General features: G+C 40.5%; 1 protein-coding gene across 6 annotated transcripts in view; it reads right to left on the reverse strand.

Moving 5' to 3' along the window:
* Positions 1-1,407: 1,407 nt before the first annotated feature.
* Positions 1,408-20,264, reverse strand: part of INPP5A (inositol polyphosphate-5-phosphatase A) — a 234,021-nt gene continuing 215,164 nt past the window's right edge. For 4 of the 6 annotated variants that reach the window (XM_026065676.1, XM_026065674.1, XM_026065672.1 and 1 more), the window contains 4 exons: positions 9,352-9,463; positions 4,511-4,579; positions 3,138-3,174; positions 1,408-2,992 (listed from right to left, as the gene is read on the reverse strand). In XM_026065676.1, coding sequence (XP_025921461.1) covers positions 2,943-2,992; positions 3,138-3,174; positions 4,511-4,579; positions 9,352-9,463 — 268 coding nt within the window. In that variant the 3' untranslated portion in view covers positions 1,408-2,942. Of the gene's footprint in view, positions 2,993-3,086; positions 3,175-4,510; positions 4,580-9,351; positions 9,464-20,264 lie in introns of all 6 variants that reach the window. The other 2 variants (XM_026065677.1, XM_026065675.1) reach the window with 1 other exon arrangement.

The following is a 20,264-nucleotide window of genomic DNA, read 5'->3' on the forward strand; positions in this document are numbered from 1 at the left end:
CGGCTCCGGCCCCGGCCCCGGCCCCGGCCGCTGGCTGCCGCCGATCCCGCTCCCCGCGGCGTCCAGGTGCCGCCGCTCGGGGCCATGCGCTTCGCTCGCTTTGATTTATTGCGCTCAGATCTGAACACATCCTCGTCTTTCTGTCAGGGCGGCTCGTTATTTTAGGGGAGGAGGGGGGGGGTCCTGCAAATTCTTACTCACTGAAAGCAGTGGGTTGGCGAGACCTCACTCGAGTTGCACCATGTTTACAGGCGAAGTAAATCACGTTTAGAAATTAATCTTCGCTTCGGCTTTGAACATACTGAGACACGACGCTGGAACCGCGGTGAAGAATCGGAGCCGGTTTCCTGGCTCCTAAGGGAAAATGACAGGATAAAAAAAAAATACCCACACTTGAAAGTCGGATTTCTCACACCTGCTCCTTTCCATATTTTTTAAAATGAAATGTGCCCCAAGGCACTCGGAAATCTATATTCTGCGATGAGTATCTTTTTTTAGAACAAGGTAGCTTTGTAATGCATCCGCGCGGATGACATCCGCGGGGGACGCAGCGCTGCCTCCCGGAGGCCGAGCCCCGACGGGGCGGCTGGGGCGCAGCCGCCCGCAGCCCCCGGCCCGGCCCGGTTCGGCTCGGCCCGGCGGCGGGGAGCAGCGGGCCGGGGCCGCCAGCAGCCTCCGGAGACGCAGATCCTCGGGGGGGGGGGGAACCAAGTGCCTCCGCGATGCACTTTAGCAGATGGRTATTCTGGCAGAAACCGGGCAGAACCGTATTTATCATCCTTCCCCGTATTCTGCAGCCGGGAATGCCACCCGGGAATATTCCTGAAGCCCTACGCGCCGTGCGGGATTCACGCATTCAAGAGATAATGCTACTGTTTTTTTCAAAATGCTGAAATTGCATTTTATGAATTTCTGCTGGTTAAATTTGAGACTCTTTCAACAAATTACCTCGACAGGTCACCTGTGTAACTAACTCCTTTAGTTGGATTAGGGCTATTTATGGTCTTGCAGTTTACAGCTTTGGTGAGTTTATCCATAAATGAGGCTTCAGTCTGAGTTTAAAAAAGGCAGTAGTTTTTCTGTAACCAGAGATAATCACAGAGGAGTTCATGGTGGCATATTTATTGAACTACTGGGGACTGGCATCTCACAAACAGCTATAAAATTATATTACTCTGTTTATTAACACTTACATACTCTAATACAAACTTCCAACTGCCTTTTTTTGGTCTGTATTGTGTTCTGATTAACACTTAGAAGTGCATTCTAGTATCCGGGTTTTCATGCAAAAAACAATCCTGTTAATTGGCAGGAGATTAAATGTTAGCTCATTAGTGAGAAATTTTACAATTTAATAATTTCCCTGTAATCCCCAACGCCCGAATTAAAGGGACAGACACAGCCATGTTCACCATGATCAGTTTTATTGCTTGAGAACCAGAGTACTCATTTCTAAAGGCCTTCAAAGTTACCATGAGTTGAGTTCGCTTAAATAGAATTACTGTGTGGTTATAATGCAACATGGCACAATAACAATACAGAGCTGCAGATACCCTTTGGAAAACAGTACTTAATACAAACCCAGATTGTACTGTTGAGAAAACATTCTGCAAGCGGACATCAAATCATTTTCAATGGTAGTGATTTATACCAAAATCAAGCATCAATCTAATGCCATCACACAGTCCATGAACTCTGTAGTGTTCTAAATTAAATCAATAAAACATACATTTGTGTTTCATCAACAGACTCTCTAATCACCTTTTAATGTTGTATTTAGTGGTGGGAGAAAAATGTTCGTAACAAGATTATATTGTAGGTTGCACAGAGCTACTAACCAGGAAAATTTACAGACTTTTTTTTCTTTAACACTGTATAAATACAGTCTGTGTCCAATACAGTTGCTACCTGAAGCAGACTATTATTTTCTTCTCCCATGTTGTTATTGTTTTAATATAGAATACTTGGCACCATAAAACAGTAACAAAAGACAGACAAAAACAGTTTACAAAATTCTTGAAAGTTACACCCAAACCTATCTAAGAACTTCACATTCAAACCTTAATATTACATAGAAAGAAGGGATTATAGGAGTAACAAAGTGAAACTGCTAATATATGTGCTATATAGTATGCTATATATCTGTATCCAGAATGGCACTGCTATATATTATTTATAATATATAAATGTTGGTTGTTGATGTACACTTAACTAAACCTGCTAAGACTCCAACACTAACTGCTGATATGGCACTCTCAAGCATTCATATTGGAAAGTATATTTAGCGTAAGTTTTGGTCAGGTTTATAAATTATTTATATATCTGTGTATATATACACATACATACATATATATACACACACATATATATGTATGTATAGAAAGCAGCTGCTGTGTGATTCAAAAACCATGTAACATGGCAGTATAGTAAATAACATGAGAAAAAAATCTATAAAAATGAAAAACAAAATACTAAAATTAAAACACAAACCATAAGCCTTGGTCAACAAAGAAAATACCATTTAAAACCATCAATATCTCTATCTATACAATCCAATGTACAAAACCCCAAAGTGGTAAAGATATATAATGTTAGGCATGACACCTTTAAAAGTTTATAATATGCTGAAGTAGCTTTTCCACATTGACAAACACTTATTAAAAGTTGAAAGTTGTGAAATCTAAAATACATAACATCTCTGCTGTCTATTTAGAGTTTTGGCAACAGAATTGTGACATATATATAAAAAATAATTCCACATTTCTACTTGATGTCACATGAACATACAAGACAGTGAGGTATGTGAGGCTTTTCTCAGAGTCCAGATGCTGAAGCATAGTGTACGATCAGCAGTCTAAAAATGTGGCACTCGGGACTTGATTTATCAATACAGTTGTTATGATTATGTATTTCAATATACTGCGTATTCCTTCCCCTCCTTGCTACAGTGTGGTTTCACGGAAAATCTTCTCATTTTGTAGGCATCTTTTTCCTGTTGCAGAATTGGCATTTTTTTAAAAGGAAAAATAAACACAGGGGAAATGATGTAGAAAATGTAAACGAAAAGGAAAAAAAATGATATTTACCACCACATCACTGCACGACACAACACTTGTGCACATTTGCAATAGGTTTACCTGCCCCAGCAGCTATTCGAAAGGACAGGAACACAGGCTGCAGCAAGTTAGGGAAAAACAGAAGTTACACATGGGAAATAMAAACATTTTTTTACAATCAGTAGCAAACAGAACAAAAATTCCTCTATAACCGGAGACAAAATTATGCAATGACGTGCATTTCATGGATTAATCTAACTACAAAATCCTGAGGAGGACTACAGCAGCTCCTTATGGATCTGTCCCTTTGATCCCATTGAAATCTAAGGGAAAATTTGCCACTGATTCCTGTGGGAAGAGGATGGGGTCACCTGTGTGACTCCCTTCCCTTTTATCACAGAATTAGCTCAGCTGAGAGGGCCATGCTAAAAACATTCTTGTTAAGTGCACTGGTGACAAAAGAAACAAAAATGATCGTTTCCGAACTGGCTGTCAATCAGSTGCTGACACACTGAACTTTTATTTTACTGCAGAAGTTAGGAAACCTCCTGTATCTTAAAATCTCAATTCGATGATTCTGGACCAAATATCTTAAGTGTGGTCTTCCTTAGAAAAACAATACTCTGTCTCACAAGGACTCTGACCACAAAAGTAAATATATGTACATATTTGTAAATTTTGATTTATGTGTATATATGCATATATAGATGTATTTAAATACACATTATCTGTCACTGAACTGTCATTCAAGAGCCTTAGCACTGTCTCTAGGATGGATAGATTACAATTGCTGTACAGTTTGCAAGTTTGTGCAAGTTTCTAGCTGAGTTTTTGTATAGGTACTCAATCACAAAATTCTACAGATGCTTGCAGATGCCTCCTCCTACTCCTTCATTGGATTTCTCAAAGAAAGCAAATACTCAATTTTGCTTTATTTCTAACTTCGATTTCAGTCTGATACCTTCAGCATACAAGACCATCTGTAAAATTCACGTCTTTTTCTTCGCTTCACTATTTATAATTCAATATTCTTTTTCTTACCTGTTGCTTAAATATGGAACTGCCAATATATTGTTTTACTAATAATCAGCTAGGCACCAAATTAATTTAAATTATATTTTGGAAGCAATTTTGATAACCYAATGAAAATACTTCTGTTTCATGGGAACAGTTGTAAGGGCACACATATTTGTTCCTGTTCATTTTGGTTCGTATCATATCTCCCTGCTAGCACACATCATCCTGTTCTTTATCTGATGTCAAACAATATCTGTTCTAACATATTTTACTGATTCCAGTAGAATTCAACTGTTTCAAACATTTTCAAAGCAGTAAATTAAAAATAAGAAAGAAAAATAGTTGACTTAAATATAAAATCAGCAGAAACTAGTGCATACATTCTACTTCCTAATTAAATTTAGTAAATATAATACTGTAACATTTATTTTAATTACCTTGTGATCCCCCATGCAGACATTTGGCCCAATGTGGTCATATATTACTATCTTCTCATCATTTTCTGACTAATTAAAAGAAAAAAAAGAGGAGACTAGTCAGAGTTCAAGTATTCTCCAGATTACAGAAACAGAAAGAAATATAGAAATAATTTATGCAAATAGCTGAAAATGGTTTCTAAATGAGGGCATATTAAGACCTTTGCCTGGCCTCTCCAGAGAAAAACCATGTAGAATGAATTTTTACGTCCAATATGCCTTTCAATAATTTGTGCAATTTGTTCACATAAAATAGCTCATGAAATCACTGTAGCTACTACCTGCTTCTGGGACCTTAAAAACTTTTAGTGACTAACGTTTGGATAGATTAAATTAATCAGTTATGGTTGCATTCAAACCTTTTGTAGCTATCAGCTTTGGCACAATCCTTTTTTAAGAACAACACAGAATTTTTACTGAATTATGTGGGACGTGTTGTTCTTTGAATAAAACGTAATCCACATTGCCTCATAAGATTATTTTATTTTCTCATATAGGTTATGTTAAATGTTCAGAGATATGAATGAATTATTTACAGTTTATGGCTACAATCTTTTATCATTCCTATGAGAGGCATTCCTTCATCTGAAAAGAGCATTAAGGATTTTAAGAAAATCAGCATCAAATGAAAGATGACATTCCTCCAGCCTCCAATATGAATTGCTTTCATTTTGTTCCATGCTGAACTTTATCCTCAAAACACTGACTTCTTTAGCATTTGTAGCTTAATGAATAATAAAATGTACTCATCTTTCTGACATTTGCAATAAATACGTGATTTTTACAGTCTGTTTTGCTTCTCTAGCACGATACTCCAGGAATAAATACAAATACTTTGACACACAAGACAATTTCTTATTATGCTAAACAATTCCTATGGGCTAATTAAATCTGGAATCTGCACACTCCCAAGTCTCTAAYACAATCATAGATGTGCTTTAAACTAGTTTGCAATACTAATTTATTTTGTATGAAACAGTCAAGACTTTCTCATCTGTAATCAGTCAAGTTTGACTGGGCAATAACTTTATATAAACAGCAGCATTTAGGACTATAAAGTTAAAATTGAATTATCTTTAATGCAGTAAGGAAGCTTAAGGTCAGATTTACTTTATAGCACGGTTGTCTGCCAAAAATATAAAAACATAACCTTCTGCATTGTATGCATGAGCACTTTCCAATATTTCAAGATCATAATGCCACTAGCTTTGGAAGTGGGGATACATTCATCAAAAGCGACTTGATAATTTACAAAGGCAGCATAAAATTGTGGATTTTCAACTGCATAATCTTTAGACAGATAAACAAATTACAGCAGTGCACAAGCAGAAACAATATACACTTGGCTGAGCATTCATTACTTCATGCTATCAGGCATCAACGCAGCTCCCTAGCAGTGGGCAACCTTTGGTGTTTTAGGGCTCAGGAAGCATAAAATAACATGATGGTGAGGTAACCGACCATAGCATGATAGATGATGTTGCATGAAAGCTGTTTACAGCCCCATGTCTGTACAATCTGTAATGCCTAGTGTGTAGCTGAACGCACTGTACAGCGTGGAAATTTGTGCATACTATCCTTTCTTTACATAGGATTAAAAATGCAGACTTACTACATTTTTTTCTTTGAAATAAAACACAGATTTCTTAAGACAGAAAAATAAATTATTCAGTTGCCCATAAAAAGAATGAATACAGCAAAATAATTATATGCATAACAATCTTCAATAGCTAGTTACATCAAAAATTCTTTAAAAAATTGATATACATTTAAACTTTAAGGATTTGTTATACTGTAATCAGTTAATTAAAATGTGCTTTTGGTTTCTTAACAATTTCTTTTAAAGGTTCAAAGCACAAACCTCTGTAATAGAGTAAGTTCTCAAGGGCAAGGCAAATATGGCTTACTGTATAAGAATCACAAAAACTAGTAAGGTCATTTTGCCGTTTCCTCTATCAGTTCGGCATTCTTTTCTACTGAATATTTTCATTAAGTTTTTTGGGCCAGAATTTCAGTTTATTTTCAAGCTGGATAATAGGAGTTAACTCCTTCATTGGTACAAATGTGCTGAGTTAAACAACCATGCCAACTTGGCCTCATTTGCATCTGTAATTTTGCATGCACAGTTCTGGAGATGTCCCAAACTCCGGGGACAAAATTATATGCAATTTTTAAATGTAAGCTTTGAATTATCCAAGTGACTGGGCTTCTGTTCCATGGAGACTAAGAATTGGGCTAACTGACCTCACAGTTAGAAATTTCTTTAATGTGCTACCTTTGTTTTCCTTTGTTTAATTTTCTCCCATTATATCCAAGTTATACCCCCTTAGATAATCTGAAAGAATTCCTTTCCCTCTGTACTGTTTACACTCTTCAAGCCTTTGTGTACACTTCTATCTCCTTATTCATAGCTGTTAAAAAAAAATCTTCCCTCATTGGYCACTCTTTCCATGGTTTTAATCCTTTGTTCTTCAGGAATTCCACGGGTGCCGAGTACTATCTGCAATATTTTGGGTAGAGTCTCACTTTTGCTTAAGATACTTCTGTTACACGAGATCAAATAACATTGATTTTGACATTACTATTCTTACTAAAAGGCTGTATTCCTCTTGGCTTCACCATGTTTTTTCATTAAATGGCATAATACATGCATTGTTTGGCTGTATTACACAATCTAATTGTTGTATATTAATCAGCATAATGTTTCCTTTACCTTCCTCTCACAATGATTAAAAAAATAAATAAAATCGCAATCATTTAATTAAAAAGCCACTCCACAAACACAAGGCCCTTCAAGCCATTTCAGACCTACAACAGTGTAAGGAGCCTTGGACAGAGAGCTCCCGAGTACCCTCCAGTCCTTGTGCATCACTAAGAGGACCTCTGCTTTACTCCCAAAGAAGCAGAAGCTCCACACTATTTATACATTTTTTTTTGGGACCAATTACATGGCCCACTTTGTCAGAGAAGGATGCAGAAGTGCTTGAAATGTTATTCCAAGCTTGCATCTCGAGAGGTCAACAAGCAGCCTGCACTATAGTTCAGAGGCCAATCTCTAAGCTGCAGAGGTGATTTTCCTTCTTCAGTCTTCACAGATTTCCCTGAACAAAATCAATGGTTCAAACTTTGTGTACTAACGGGCCAGCTTGTCCCATCTAAAATTTTGGTGGAAACTTCAAGATACCATGCAGACACTTATTATACGTTAAAATGTGGGAGGAAGTACATTGGACTGAAACTTGAGTAGCTATGGAAAAATGTTCCCAGCCTTTCAGTGAGTTACATACTGCAAAGCAAACAGTCTAATCATGAGATAAATAACCCTGATGAGAAAGAGAAAGAGAGAAGGTTACAAACTCCAGGAAAACAAGTTTCAAGGGTTTCACGATGTTAAACAGAAAAAAAAAATGCCATGAAGCTGTAGAATATGGATTTATTTGCAAAGATTATTTGCTGCAATTCACCCATGTTAAATGGTATTAGATAGACATGTCAGATGCATTTAGGGCAATTTTGGAGAAGAATACAATTCTTGGGATTGGGAAGGCTGTTATATACGACCCAGTCAAACAACCTGGTGAGGAAGATAACCTCGGTGCAATAGTGTTGAAAAGTTACAGCACATTCATTCTTGCATGGCACTCATGGCCAYGGCTAGCACAGCAAGGAAAATTGAGCTTAGAGCAGAAAGGCATGGGTGAGATCTCCTTATATCATACTCTGATTTCCTGAAATGTTCTTGGTCCTCTAGGGACAACTGGTAGCCAGTGCAAATGGGACAGGTCTCTAGCTGCCACAACTAAGCACAAAGGAAAAAGCAGAAGCAGAGTAAGTTGGTCTATGTAACTGGTTCACCCACTTCAGTGTTTCTAAGGAGAGCAGAGGAAGGTAAGGAGGAGGAGAGAGGAAAAGAAAACTGGAAGGCTCCTGAACCGCATTTACATCATTTAAGCCTGGATATAGCATTGACAAATTAACTTTACCTGTAGGCACTAAGATCCCAAGAGGAACCATGTGTTCTAAAAGGGTTGCAAAATATTTAAAAAACTGTAACGGAATGTTGAATTTTAGGCACTTAACTGATGTGTCAAAGTTACGAGCCTACCTGCTGTAGACTCCCTCTTCAGTCAGTGGCAAGAGATAAGTTGCTGCAGAGGAGATTTGGCCCATCTAAGATCTAAAGTATCCTTGGGAAATGCACAGCTCTTCCCACCAAGAACAGAGGGAACCTAAATCTACCATGCTTACAAGTCGGGTATCTCGAGCTGCTGCTTCACAGGCTTTGTCCTCAATAGCACTACTCAGCAGTACGCACTCACAGCTGCTTTTGTCTGTGTCCGTGCAGAACCCTTAGTTATGGCAATGCTGTTACTTACATTACTGTGCAGTGAACCGGACTGGGGAATTGATGGCGGTTATAAGCAACCATTTTATTTAATTTTTGTTGTTCTCCCAGCCCGGTTCACAAACATCACAGTACAGCAGTGACGAGCGCAGAAGCAGCACAGGAGCGTCAAATAGCATCTAGCGTCGGTAGCTCAAATACCAAAAGAAGTGTTTGTGAAAGTGCTGTGCTTTGGTAACTGCCAAAGGGTTAACTGGGACAAAGCCACATCCTCAGATGGAAAGCACCGGAGACATAACCTTCTATTACTGCTACAGTACGCGGTCTCCACCTTGGCTGGTGCTTGCTATGGTCAACTGAAAACTTGGGGACAAGCAAAACTGTATCAGCCCTACCTACCTTTACTGAAGATAAAAACAGCACTGAGGAAGTGGAGAGGTTGCAGGGCCGTACTTACTTTTAGGATTAGCTCCTTGGCGGAGTGTGACATTAAAATCCTGTCGCACCACGCTGGACATCTGGTGTTCATGTACTGCTTTCCCTGGCTGGAGTCTTCACTGTACGGGTAACTGGGAACGGATCAGAATCACAGCCGTTAGCAACTTTCTGCAAAGCAGCCCAAACACCACTAGCTCAAATGACAACACTAATTTAAAATTTGAATTAGCAAAAAGCAGCTCTTTTAAATACCTCTTTCAGACCTATTTTCCTTTTTCTTCTTCTCCTTTCTGTCTCATGAGCTCTTCTATCCCTATTTCTCTTATGTACAATCCTACTTCAAACTAACATGTTAAGACACCCACACGTTTCAAAACTCTCACCTCCTACCTCACATTTTTGTGTGTGCAAGTGTGTAAGGACAACAAATATTTATATATATGGAAATATGAAAATCAGTTCAACACCAACTCAAGTGCACAGTAGGTTGTTGGATATGACTATGGCAAATGAATAGTCAGAAGATGAAATTGGAAACCTAGGTAACAAATGTTCTTCTCATGGGATTTCTTTGAAAGAGTCTCTCTTCAGAGCACCAGGATCTCTGCAGCTGCACGCAAAACTGACCTGCATGGATTGTCCACGGCTGACAGTTAGGAAGACCTGACAAGAAGACAGGCTTTTTTCAAGGGAAGCGATGGCTACGGATTTCATCAGAACCAAGGAATCAGTAAGGTGGGTTGAGGAAAATGAGGTGGAGGAAGCAAAACCAATGATGGTGAATATATATGAGTCTACAGCTTCATATGAAATTATATTAACAGAAAGTGTTTTGCAAAGACATTTGGAACAAAAGGTGATAAAATGGAAGTTATGTTACGGAGTCATTATAAATGTGCTATAGGATCTCCAGTGCCTTCTAACTTCACTTAAAAATGCAACAGAAAGCGTTTTACTGCAACCTACAGAACAGCCTAATATAAGTTAAGTCTGGTCGTCTCAGAGAACATACCTGTGTGAGACCCCAGGCTGAAATCATCTAAAGCACCTGAACTGGCAACCTCCGCTTTAACAGTCAGAAGGTCGAGGCCAGGGCATTCTTAATGGATGCTTTTTTACTCAAACATTCTTGCTACTTTAATTTGACAGAACCCTGAATTTGCTGACCACTGATCATGCTGTAAGGCCCACTGTTTTCCCAGACCATTTCCAAAACGGAATGGGTAAGCAGCCAAAGAGGAGTTTTGGAGGAATCCAAAGGGGTTGTGAAAGGCTCAAGTGCTTGAATATTGGGACTAAATTAATTATAAATATGGCCTTGATAAATGCATTTAAACTTCTTTGGACAAAGCACTAGGTTGGTACATATTATATGTATATATGTATGTAGGTATAAGTGTGTGTGTGTGTGTGTGTATTTAAACTAAGGACATTTGCATTTTATTCTGCTCATTGCTGAATTCATACAGGAAAGACTGAGTTTGTTTTCAAGATATGTGTGTTAAAATAAGATTTCTGGGATTCTAACAAAAGGGCATTCAGGCCTGAAGAGAAACTTATTTACCACCCTACTTGGTGTGATATTCTGAATCTGAGATGTATAGCTTTCTACCAAATGGGTTTACAAGCTACACTGCCATTAAAAAGATTAGCCATGGCGCACAGCCAAGAAAAGCGTACTGGAACAAACCAGTGATCTCAGTACCTTTTCCACCTCATCAAACCTAACAAGACTCATTTTCAAAACATATTATGAGAATTCAATTTGCTGCTTCACTGACATACAGAAGTACAGCTTATTTCTGACTGTCTGTGAGATATTTTGATGATGTAATACGACCGGTAGCAGAAGCTCTTTGTCTGCAATTTAAGGGTTGACTTTTTCTGGTAACCTCTTACTTTAGTTACTCAAGAACCCCGTATAACAGAGGCTACTTTTTATGACAGAAGCTATCGGAATCAATCACATTTCACATAATCCCTCCTTTACAGCATCAACTGTATGGCTTCTAAAGTGTGATGTTCTGTATCTGGAATGATCTGTTACTGCTCTGTGTTAGAGCATTTCATCCAAGAGGCTATATCCTGTAAAATGGTATTTATCAATTTGCTTTATTGATCTTAAATGTTTTCACAGGGCGAGAACTTCTGCCAATTTTTCAAGGTCTTTAGTGCTGATCACCCAGTCAAGAAGCCACTGTAGTTTACAAATACCTTTGACAAATCAGATTTCTAATGGCTGAGATAGAGATGAAAATAAACGCTGCAAAAGTTAGCCAGACACAACGACCTGCAGTTAGCAATTTAATACGCTGAAGCGGGTCAAACCCTTATTTTCGGGCCCAGCACCCTTCCCGCAGGCGAGGAAGCACGCTGCCTTGCGGCGCGCTAACGAACGCGCTCCCCCTCCCCATCGCCGCAGCGTTGCCCCGTGCCAGTCCCGCTCCTTGTGAGATGCCACCCCGGAGAAGCAGGGAGGATTCCCGCTCTCCGTCCTCTCTCCCTGGCAGGGTCGCGCGTGCGCTTTGGGATGAGCGGCTGCTGCTGCAGGACGGCTCGGGAAGTCCGGAGCGACCACAGCTAAACACGACTCAAGTCGCCAGGAAGGACTCCTCCTGTGTCCTACCAGGCTTGAGGCACAGCATACCTTAGTTCCCAAAACAGCATGATAAACCTTTCAGGGTTTACTACATGCCATTTATCTTACACAGATTTTTGCAAATAAAAGCCCTATTAGAAGCTTCTGGAATAAGACTGCCACCGAAGAAATTTGCATGAAACATATCACTGAATGGATGCTATTTCAGAAGAAAAATTTTCAAACAATGCACGTTCCAGTAACGTTTCCATCGCCCCATTCCGCAGTTTAAGGAACAGTGGAATTACGGCAGTCTGACTGCGCCTAGAGCTGCATCTTCCTGCGAACGCTGACGCTTCTCCCTCGTTTGGGGTGTTCCTAAGGGTTTTCTCCCATATGGATACCCTGGATACTACAAATACAGGACTCCTGGAAGAGCACCGCTGGCAAATCTGGGTTTTTGTAGGCATATCCAATAGGATAATTAATGGTAGTGCAGGTATTTCGGAAAAAAAATCCAGGATATAAAGTCACAACACTGGTTTTACTTCTTCCAATATGACAACTGCCCAGATAGCACAGGCTTAAGATGGCGCTCAAGAAGCTGGAAGATATTTCCACTGACTTCAGTGGGATTACAAAGATTGAGCGTGCTAATACACACTTCTACTTGACTGTTAACTTTTCCTTCTCTCTGGAGTGGTTCACAATTTATCTCTTTTCCTTTCATTCAAGCCCACTTCTCACCTGCTTCTTTGAAACAAAGCATAAATATAGTTTGTTTTAAAGGATAATCTAAATTTAAATTTGTGCACATGCAGAAAACAGACCTATTCTTTTAATACATATCTCCGAAAAGGCAATAAATACGAGGTTGTCTCATATCAGCGTGTTAAAACAGCTTTGCTTTCCTGACATCTCCAGCCCCTTTTAACACACTCGTTCCAGGCAAGGAAGGAACTCACAGTTCTTAATTCAAAGCTCAGTTATTAATATTAGTTAAGAGATTTTCTAGTCGGTTAATGATCTGTGAATTGTATAAACAATTACAGATGTGCTAAAAATAATTTTATGGACCAAACACTCTAAGAAATCCAGTATTAATGTCCCAAGTGGCAAGCATCACTTCACCATTATGGAAGTCTTGACCACCAAAGAGTGGTGACTCTGGCAGAGAAAAAGGGAGAAGCAGCTCTTTYAGCCCCGCAGCTAGAGAGGAAAGAACATCTTTTTCTTCCTGTAGCGTTCTGCCTCAGTCACCATCTATCTTGAGCAATGTACAGCAAGCAGTGATCTTAAGAATGAATAGTAGGTATTCATATAGTCAAAAATGGGAAATAACAGGTTACAGCCTCTAGGCACCATTGAAATATAAATGATAAATAGATATAATGCTAACACATATATGTGTGCTATAGATAAGCTAAGACTGCACAGACAACCTTAATTTAAGTACTTCCTAACTTGAATATTCAATGTGGCTACTGACTTTTTACTTTGCATATACTATACTAAATACATAAAAACACAAATTGAGAAATCAGAAATCCCATGTGGAACAATTTTGCTGCCCTGTTTACAACACCAGCAAAATTAAGCTGAAATCTAGGACCTTAACCACTCGTGTTAGCTGAATAACTAATAGCAAAAATAGTCCGTTATTCTCCCTGTGTGTCAGACAGCACAGGGGTAAGCAAAACGCATGGTGACTGTATGTGCCTGTGGATGGTGGAGAGACAGTTCGGGAGTTAAGAGCACCCATGCCAGAGGCTCGTACAATTTCTTCACAGTTGTTCAGGATTTCTATTTTTTCTGATGATGCTACTTCTAGCTGCTTTTTCACTTTATTTCACACACTTTTATTTCAGTTGCTCTCATTTTATTTAACCAGAAGGATTACTATCAAGTGGGCTTTCTGAATAAAACTTCCAAAAGGTACTAATTAAAGCAATGTAATTAATATAATGCTAAACGTTGTCGAAATTTAACTGCATACTTGGAGGAATTGTTAACTAACTTTGTTAATAAGGAACAGCCTTTTGAGTGAACTACTGGTATTACAGTTAATAAGGATAAGAGCTACTTGGCAACTGTTTGGGGAAAATAAAACATTAAGAGCATCGGTAATGTTACTTCACTACTGCTGTTGACAGGTATTGTCAGACATGATTGGACACCTTTACAAAAATACTTACTGCAGGGTGAAAAGTCTTCTGACATCATAAACCATCCTGTCAACAGTGTCTCAACTCGAAACACAAGCCAACAATACAATGCATATAAATGTCTCTTTAACTGGCATTTCCAGTCAGGAAAAATGCTCCTAATGAACTCCTCTCTTGTGCAGGAAAGGATAAAAAGTGCTACTGAGATGGGTAAAATGCAGTTTCTAACAGGAAGCAATTCATCCGCTTGGAGCGGTCGCACCTTAAAGCTGCCCGTCACGTGCAGTTGGGATCCCAGATCGGTTTTGCACATTGCGAAGAACATAGCAATTATGGATTTTGGTGCCGCTTTACAGATTCTATCTTCTGTGGCTGAGACATTTCTAGCAGGGTTGTAGAAAGTGTGACAACACCCACCAGAAAATAGAGGAGAAAACTTAAACTCTGCTGCGATGTTTTTTCTTTAGTACAACAAAGGTCATTCTGAAAAATGTGCATATTATGTCTAGATTCATGTGCAGCTGCTTAGGCAAATTTTATCATGTTTCAGGGACTTGAAAATACCTCCTATTCAAAGACCACTCACTGTCCTCATCTACTCATCTGACTGCTGCCGTTCTCATCCATCAGTTGTCCCCACATTTTGTGTCACCGAGTTGTTTGTAATATAAAATATTTGAGATGGGATGGAATTACAAAGCACTATGTACTATTTTAATAATTTGAAAGAAAATGTTGGACTGATTTACACTTAACTSTGATATATTTTTTAGATTGTCTAAGATGTTTTTACAAAAAGAAAGGATGGTGAATCTAGGCTGCTCGTTCAAGCTTTGGTGCTTTGAAAGTTGCAAGGACAAAGATATAGATAAAAGTATTTTGGTATTTTTAACTGATGAGGCTCTAACTCAGCGTTAATGTGACTTGGTACACCAGCATGATCTCAGTAAAATGTCATTTGACCAGGCAAAGTATGACTTCTGAGAAACAGCATATGCCAGGGCTAGTTTTTGTCAGCTTTCAGATCATTAGTTTCTTCCTCCAAATTGAATTACCATTTTATATTTCCCTGAATCTAAAAGGGAGATTTGGGTCCCACAGTTCGCTTCCTAACAAATGACCCCGCGCAATTTATCTTCATATGCTCATCGTGGGCAGCAGATAGTCCAAGCTAAGCTGTAAGACGCACTGCTGTTTGCAATAAATTAGCTGCTTCCCACGTACCAAAATACTAATAAGCCCTCACGATGCTCTGCGAGCTAACCGGCCATGATATGCATCTCACTTAAGCCAAATCAGGAGGGCAAACACAGTCCTGCAAACACAGTAGTTAAAGTACAATGTGTTAAGCAGCTGCTACTTGCAAATGCTACACTAACACCATGGTGATGGCACCAAGAGTCAGAGTCAAAGGTGACAATAAGAAGGGGGTCACCCGGGCAGGCCAGCAGCAAAGGGTAAGAAGGGTAAACAGGGCTCGAGCCATAACTCCGGGCAGGACACAAAGCACGAAGGTTAACGACACAATGCTTTTTTTCCTCAACCTTTTTATGGATTTATGTTGGGCATATTACTTTTTGGCTTAACAACCTTGTTTGCGTAATTACCATGCCGCTGTAATATATGTCTGTAATATGCTTCAGGGTTAACATTTCTATATCATCAGGTTACCTCTGTGGACTTTTTTCCAGCAAAAAAAAGAAAGAAATCCAGAGCTCCTTTTCTCCAGCGAGTAATAACCGGCTGCTTTCTTCCACCTATAATGTTCCCAACAGAGGAAATCCCCCCTTATYGACTGGAAGCATATCCTACTGCTAACCCGTGGCGATAATATGACTCTGAGTAAGTTCTTGCACCATTAACGCCTGCCTTATCAGTGCCCCTTTGCAAGGTATTTAGCCTGCCTGAGGGCGAGAGACTGACACACGGCTAATAGCAACCAGTACGCTATGTTTTGCTGTTCAGTAAAGAGCCCCCGCTAACAAAAATGGATTATTCAGTGATAATAATGCCTCAGCAAATGGACAATGAATGACGTGCCCTATTGCTTTAATAACAATAATGTTGTACTCCACTAAATGTATGTAATACCGCTACTATTACAAGTGGATAAACAGAACGATGAATAATGTTGGCCCGCTGGGAACGACCCAATGCTGGCTTGTTTCAGCAAAACAGTCTGCTGTCGCTGCGTGTGACTTTGATAGAGCTAAACGTCCTTTCTGGGAATGTGCCTGACTTAAAGTAAGTTACTTTTGGGTTGTAATTTTACAAACTCTAATTTGGAAAAAAAAAATACTGCAAAACTGAGACAACAGGTGGGAAAGGATTCTGGTTCCAAACTACTGGTCTTTTCAGCAGCATTTTCAGACCTTACTTAGCATGACACATTTGTGGTAAAAAGAATACCATTAAAGGCCTACTTAATACTAAAAATCATAACCTTTTTAGAATTTTAGGTTTTGCTTGCAGCATGGTTTGCAATCCTCACCTTACACATGGCCAACCACAATACTCAGTCCTTGAAACTTTCCTGCTTCTTTGAACTCCCTCTCTTTCTCCTGTGCTGCAATTCCTTAAAACAGACAGAACTGCTAACTTGAGTAATTCTATCCAGTTCTTCACACACCTTATTTTAATTTGCACCTTATTTGAGAATGATGGTGAGAGCGATACTGGTTTAATTTGAGAAGGTAAATGGGGCCAGGAGCTGTGTAAGAGCACATTTTCATGGCACAGTTAGGATTGTTTCAGGGGAGAGCACGGCTCCTTCCAGCAGGGAAGTGGTTCCGGAGCTCCCTGCACGGACGCCGGCAGAGCCCAGGCAGCCACAGGCAGGTTCTGTGGGAATTTATTCCTCTGGGGTCGAGTGATCCACTGATGGCTGAAGATACCTCACTAATAACCGAAAGGTGCTTTACAGTGCAGGGATGAAGTATTTCTATTTGGTTGAAAATGCACAAATCCATCTTAAGTAGGAGAAAAATAATGTGTTGTAAGAGTAATTGATAAAACAAGGATAAAAAACATCTAGGTAATTAACAATTTTTAACCTACTTGGGTGCAAAGATCCCCCCTTGGGAGACAAGAGGATCCACGAGCACCACCGAGGCGATGTTTTGACTCGGGAAATGGATGAGTCACTGCAGCAGGTGAATCCTGTTTGCTTCGTGGGTACCGTTTTACCAAATCTGGTAGCAGATGATTTGTATACCCCCAAAACATACGGGCGATTTGGTGACGACACTGACAAGTAAGAGCAGCCCACCAAGAAATAAATCATCATCTTGTCTTCCGGTTTCACACAAAAGGGCAACTTTTGAAATATATACAATGGCACCAACAGGGTTTAGTACAAAAGGCAAAACTGCTCTTTTTTGAATTGCCTCTGAGGAAGGGAAAGAATAAATGAATGTATTTAAAGATGAACTTGCTTCATGCAGAACAGACCAGTTCACCCTCTATAGCACAAGTTACACCAGAAAAAAATATGTATCATTGTGCAACCTATTAGAATAAAAAAAGGTCACGGGACAAAATACCAGGGTAGCGAATAAACAAAGATTACAGACTAAACAGGATTCTGCAAGAATAAAGGAGCAGGGGTGGAGAGAAGTCCAAAGGAGAACCATTCTTCCAGGAATAAATGAAATCCAACCTGTCTCTCTTGGCGAGAGGTGTCAAAGCCGAGGTGTTATCAGTGCAGAGGGTCTGCTTGAGAGAAATATCACACAGAGGATATCTAAGGGGCAAGCATATGTCTAACCAGTAAATTACAYGACAGCCTAATGCAACAACAAACAAGAATAGGTCACTTTAAGAGAATGATTAATACACGAGATTACTGTGCATGCAGACTTATCTGAAAGCAAACCTTGTAGCTGGGTGTGAACCCCTGCTAAAGTCAGCTCCTATCTTTGCCATACTACAGCTACAAGAATAATTATAATAATTAATGGAGAGCAGCGATAAAGCTAACAATTGCCCACCTGTATATTGACTGACCACAATGTCGTTTCACACCTACCACCTCGCGCAGTGATTGCTGATCAGCACCGGCTCTTTCCCGGCCGCGCGCTGGGCTCGCTGTTTGCTCCGGCCGGCTGCTCGGCCRCTGATCGACAGAGCTCACGCAGTGTAAAATTCAGAATTGCGTTTAGTCTCCAGCGGGCAAGGTTGCTACAGGCTACATTAGATTACAAAGGGTAACGAGGTGAAAACATGAATACTCGCTATATTAGGCAAAAGCACTCAAAATATAGGAATAGTGGATAATTTCTGAAAAAATGTTAAGGAGGACTCCCTACTTTCTATGTAAAGGCAGCGAGCTTGCAATGCGCCCTACAGCGTCCAGCAGGCACACGGTCCTGAACTAAATCGCAGTTTTGCGCGGGAGAAGAACGACAGCTGCGCTGCGTTTTGCTCTGAGCTCCGCCAGCGTCTCAGCGCCTGCAGACGCGCGGGTCTTGGAAGCGGCTGCTGGGAGAGCTCAGAAGTTGCTCCGGCGTCCTTCCCGCACGCAAAGCGGATTGGAGGAAAACCCTGCCGCCGGCATGCGCGCCAGCACGGAGCCAGCCGGGACCACAGGGAAGCCCGGCTGCGTGTTAGCTAACGCCAACTTACCGTGCCTTAACGCTGCCGAGGCGACGGCTGCAATCGCATTTGGCTCCACGCAGAACTACGGCTACTGAAGAATGTAATCGCCATAAATACCTTTCAAAATTAACGTCTAATTTAAAATATTTACATATTTGTGTGGAATCCAACAGTTTCCATTCGCATATTGCCCAGTTTGGAAACTTAGAAGCGAACTGCTGTTTCAAAGGTGGACAGAAAAAAAGTTCAAATGGTGGATTAAAGGCTACATAAGAAAAAGARCTTGAGCGTATTTTATCCCCAACTAAGATTGGAGCAGTAATTCTGAAAACGCTGCGTCCCTTCACCTTGTCTACGCAGGAGGAGAGGAGGGGACGCTGCAGGAGATGCCACCCTCGCCGCCTAACCGCAGCCACTGCGCTCCCCCCAAATTCAGCTCTCTGCCTGCCGGATAAACGTGGAAGCATGTTTCCTCCTTCCAGGACAGCGGTCCCAGCCCCGGAGCAGACAGCGTGTCTCGGTGGGCTCCGTCGCTGCCGCGGGACCTCAAGATTCCCTGGCGCGGGGAGGGGGACAAATATGACTTTGAAGTATTCACATGAACTGAGGGAGAATGAGGCCAGGACACGGGTCCCCACTCCTATATATATATATATATATATATAATATATGTATATTTCATATTTTATCCAGGGATTGTTTCCTGTGAAATAACCTGGAGGAGCCACCCTGGGAGCAAACTCGGCTGCCTCCGCTTACAGGTGAGCACCTGCCCATGGGGTGACACCATCATCTGCTCCTGCACTACGTCCTGTCCTTGCGCCCGCTGCACTTAAAATGAATCAAAATTTTACTTTTAGGAACCGCTAGCACAGCGACTGGAAAGAAATTAAGAAAATGTTTATATAAAATTAAGCCTTCAAAAACTGATATTACAATGCATGATACAACAGTAGCTGAAAATCTACAAAGACCTCCTTTTTAGCTATGACTTGTAAATAATGATTCCTGAGATACTTTCTGTCTCTTACAGGCGATAAGAGTTCACACCAATTACTCAATCTAGTTTACAATCAGCTGAAAAGGGAAGGTAACAAACTATAGGGAAGCATGTCACGTTTTATGGAAAAGCACATTAAAATATGCCTTTTGCTTTGCTTTGCTCACTTACTAATCTTTCCTTTTATTATTTTCCCTAAATCCTAGAAAGCAAGAATGGTAACTCTTACCTATCATGACCGTAAAGTCTCAGGCAAGGTCTGTTTCCCTAACATTTATGAATACAGGAGATTTTTATCAACACATTAAGAAAACTCAACTGGTCCCTTTCCCTGAGAACCAAGCATTTTGTCGTCTCCTCACTTGCGTCCCACCGTGTGTCCCGCACCCTTCCCGTGGGACCGCCGGCACTTGCCCGCAGCCGTGTCACGCCTGGCTGGCTCCAGGGCCACCGCTCGCACGGGAAAGCCAAATTCATCACAGGGGTGTGCGGCGGTCAGGCTTGTCACGCCTCACCTGATGGATGGCTTCTTGAGCATAAGTGGTATGAATTTACAGCTTGTACTGCACGCTCAAAAACGAACCTCCAGGCAC

Source organism: Apteryx rowi, unplaced genomic scaffold, assembly GCF_003343035.1.
Source record: "Apteryx rowi isolate R43461 unplaced genomic scaffold, aptRow1 scaffold_23, whole genome shotgun sequence".
Classification (NCBI taxonomy): Eukaryota; Metazoa; Chordata; class Aves; order Apterygiformes; family Apterygidae; genus Apteryx; species Apteryx rowi.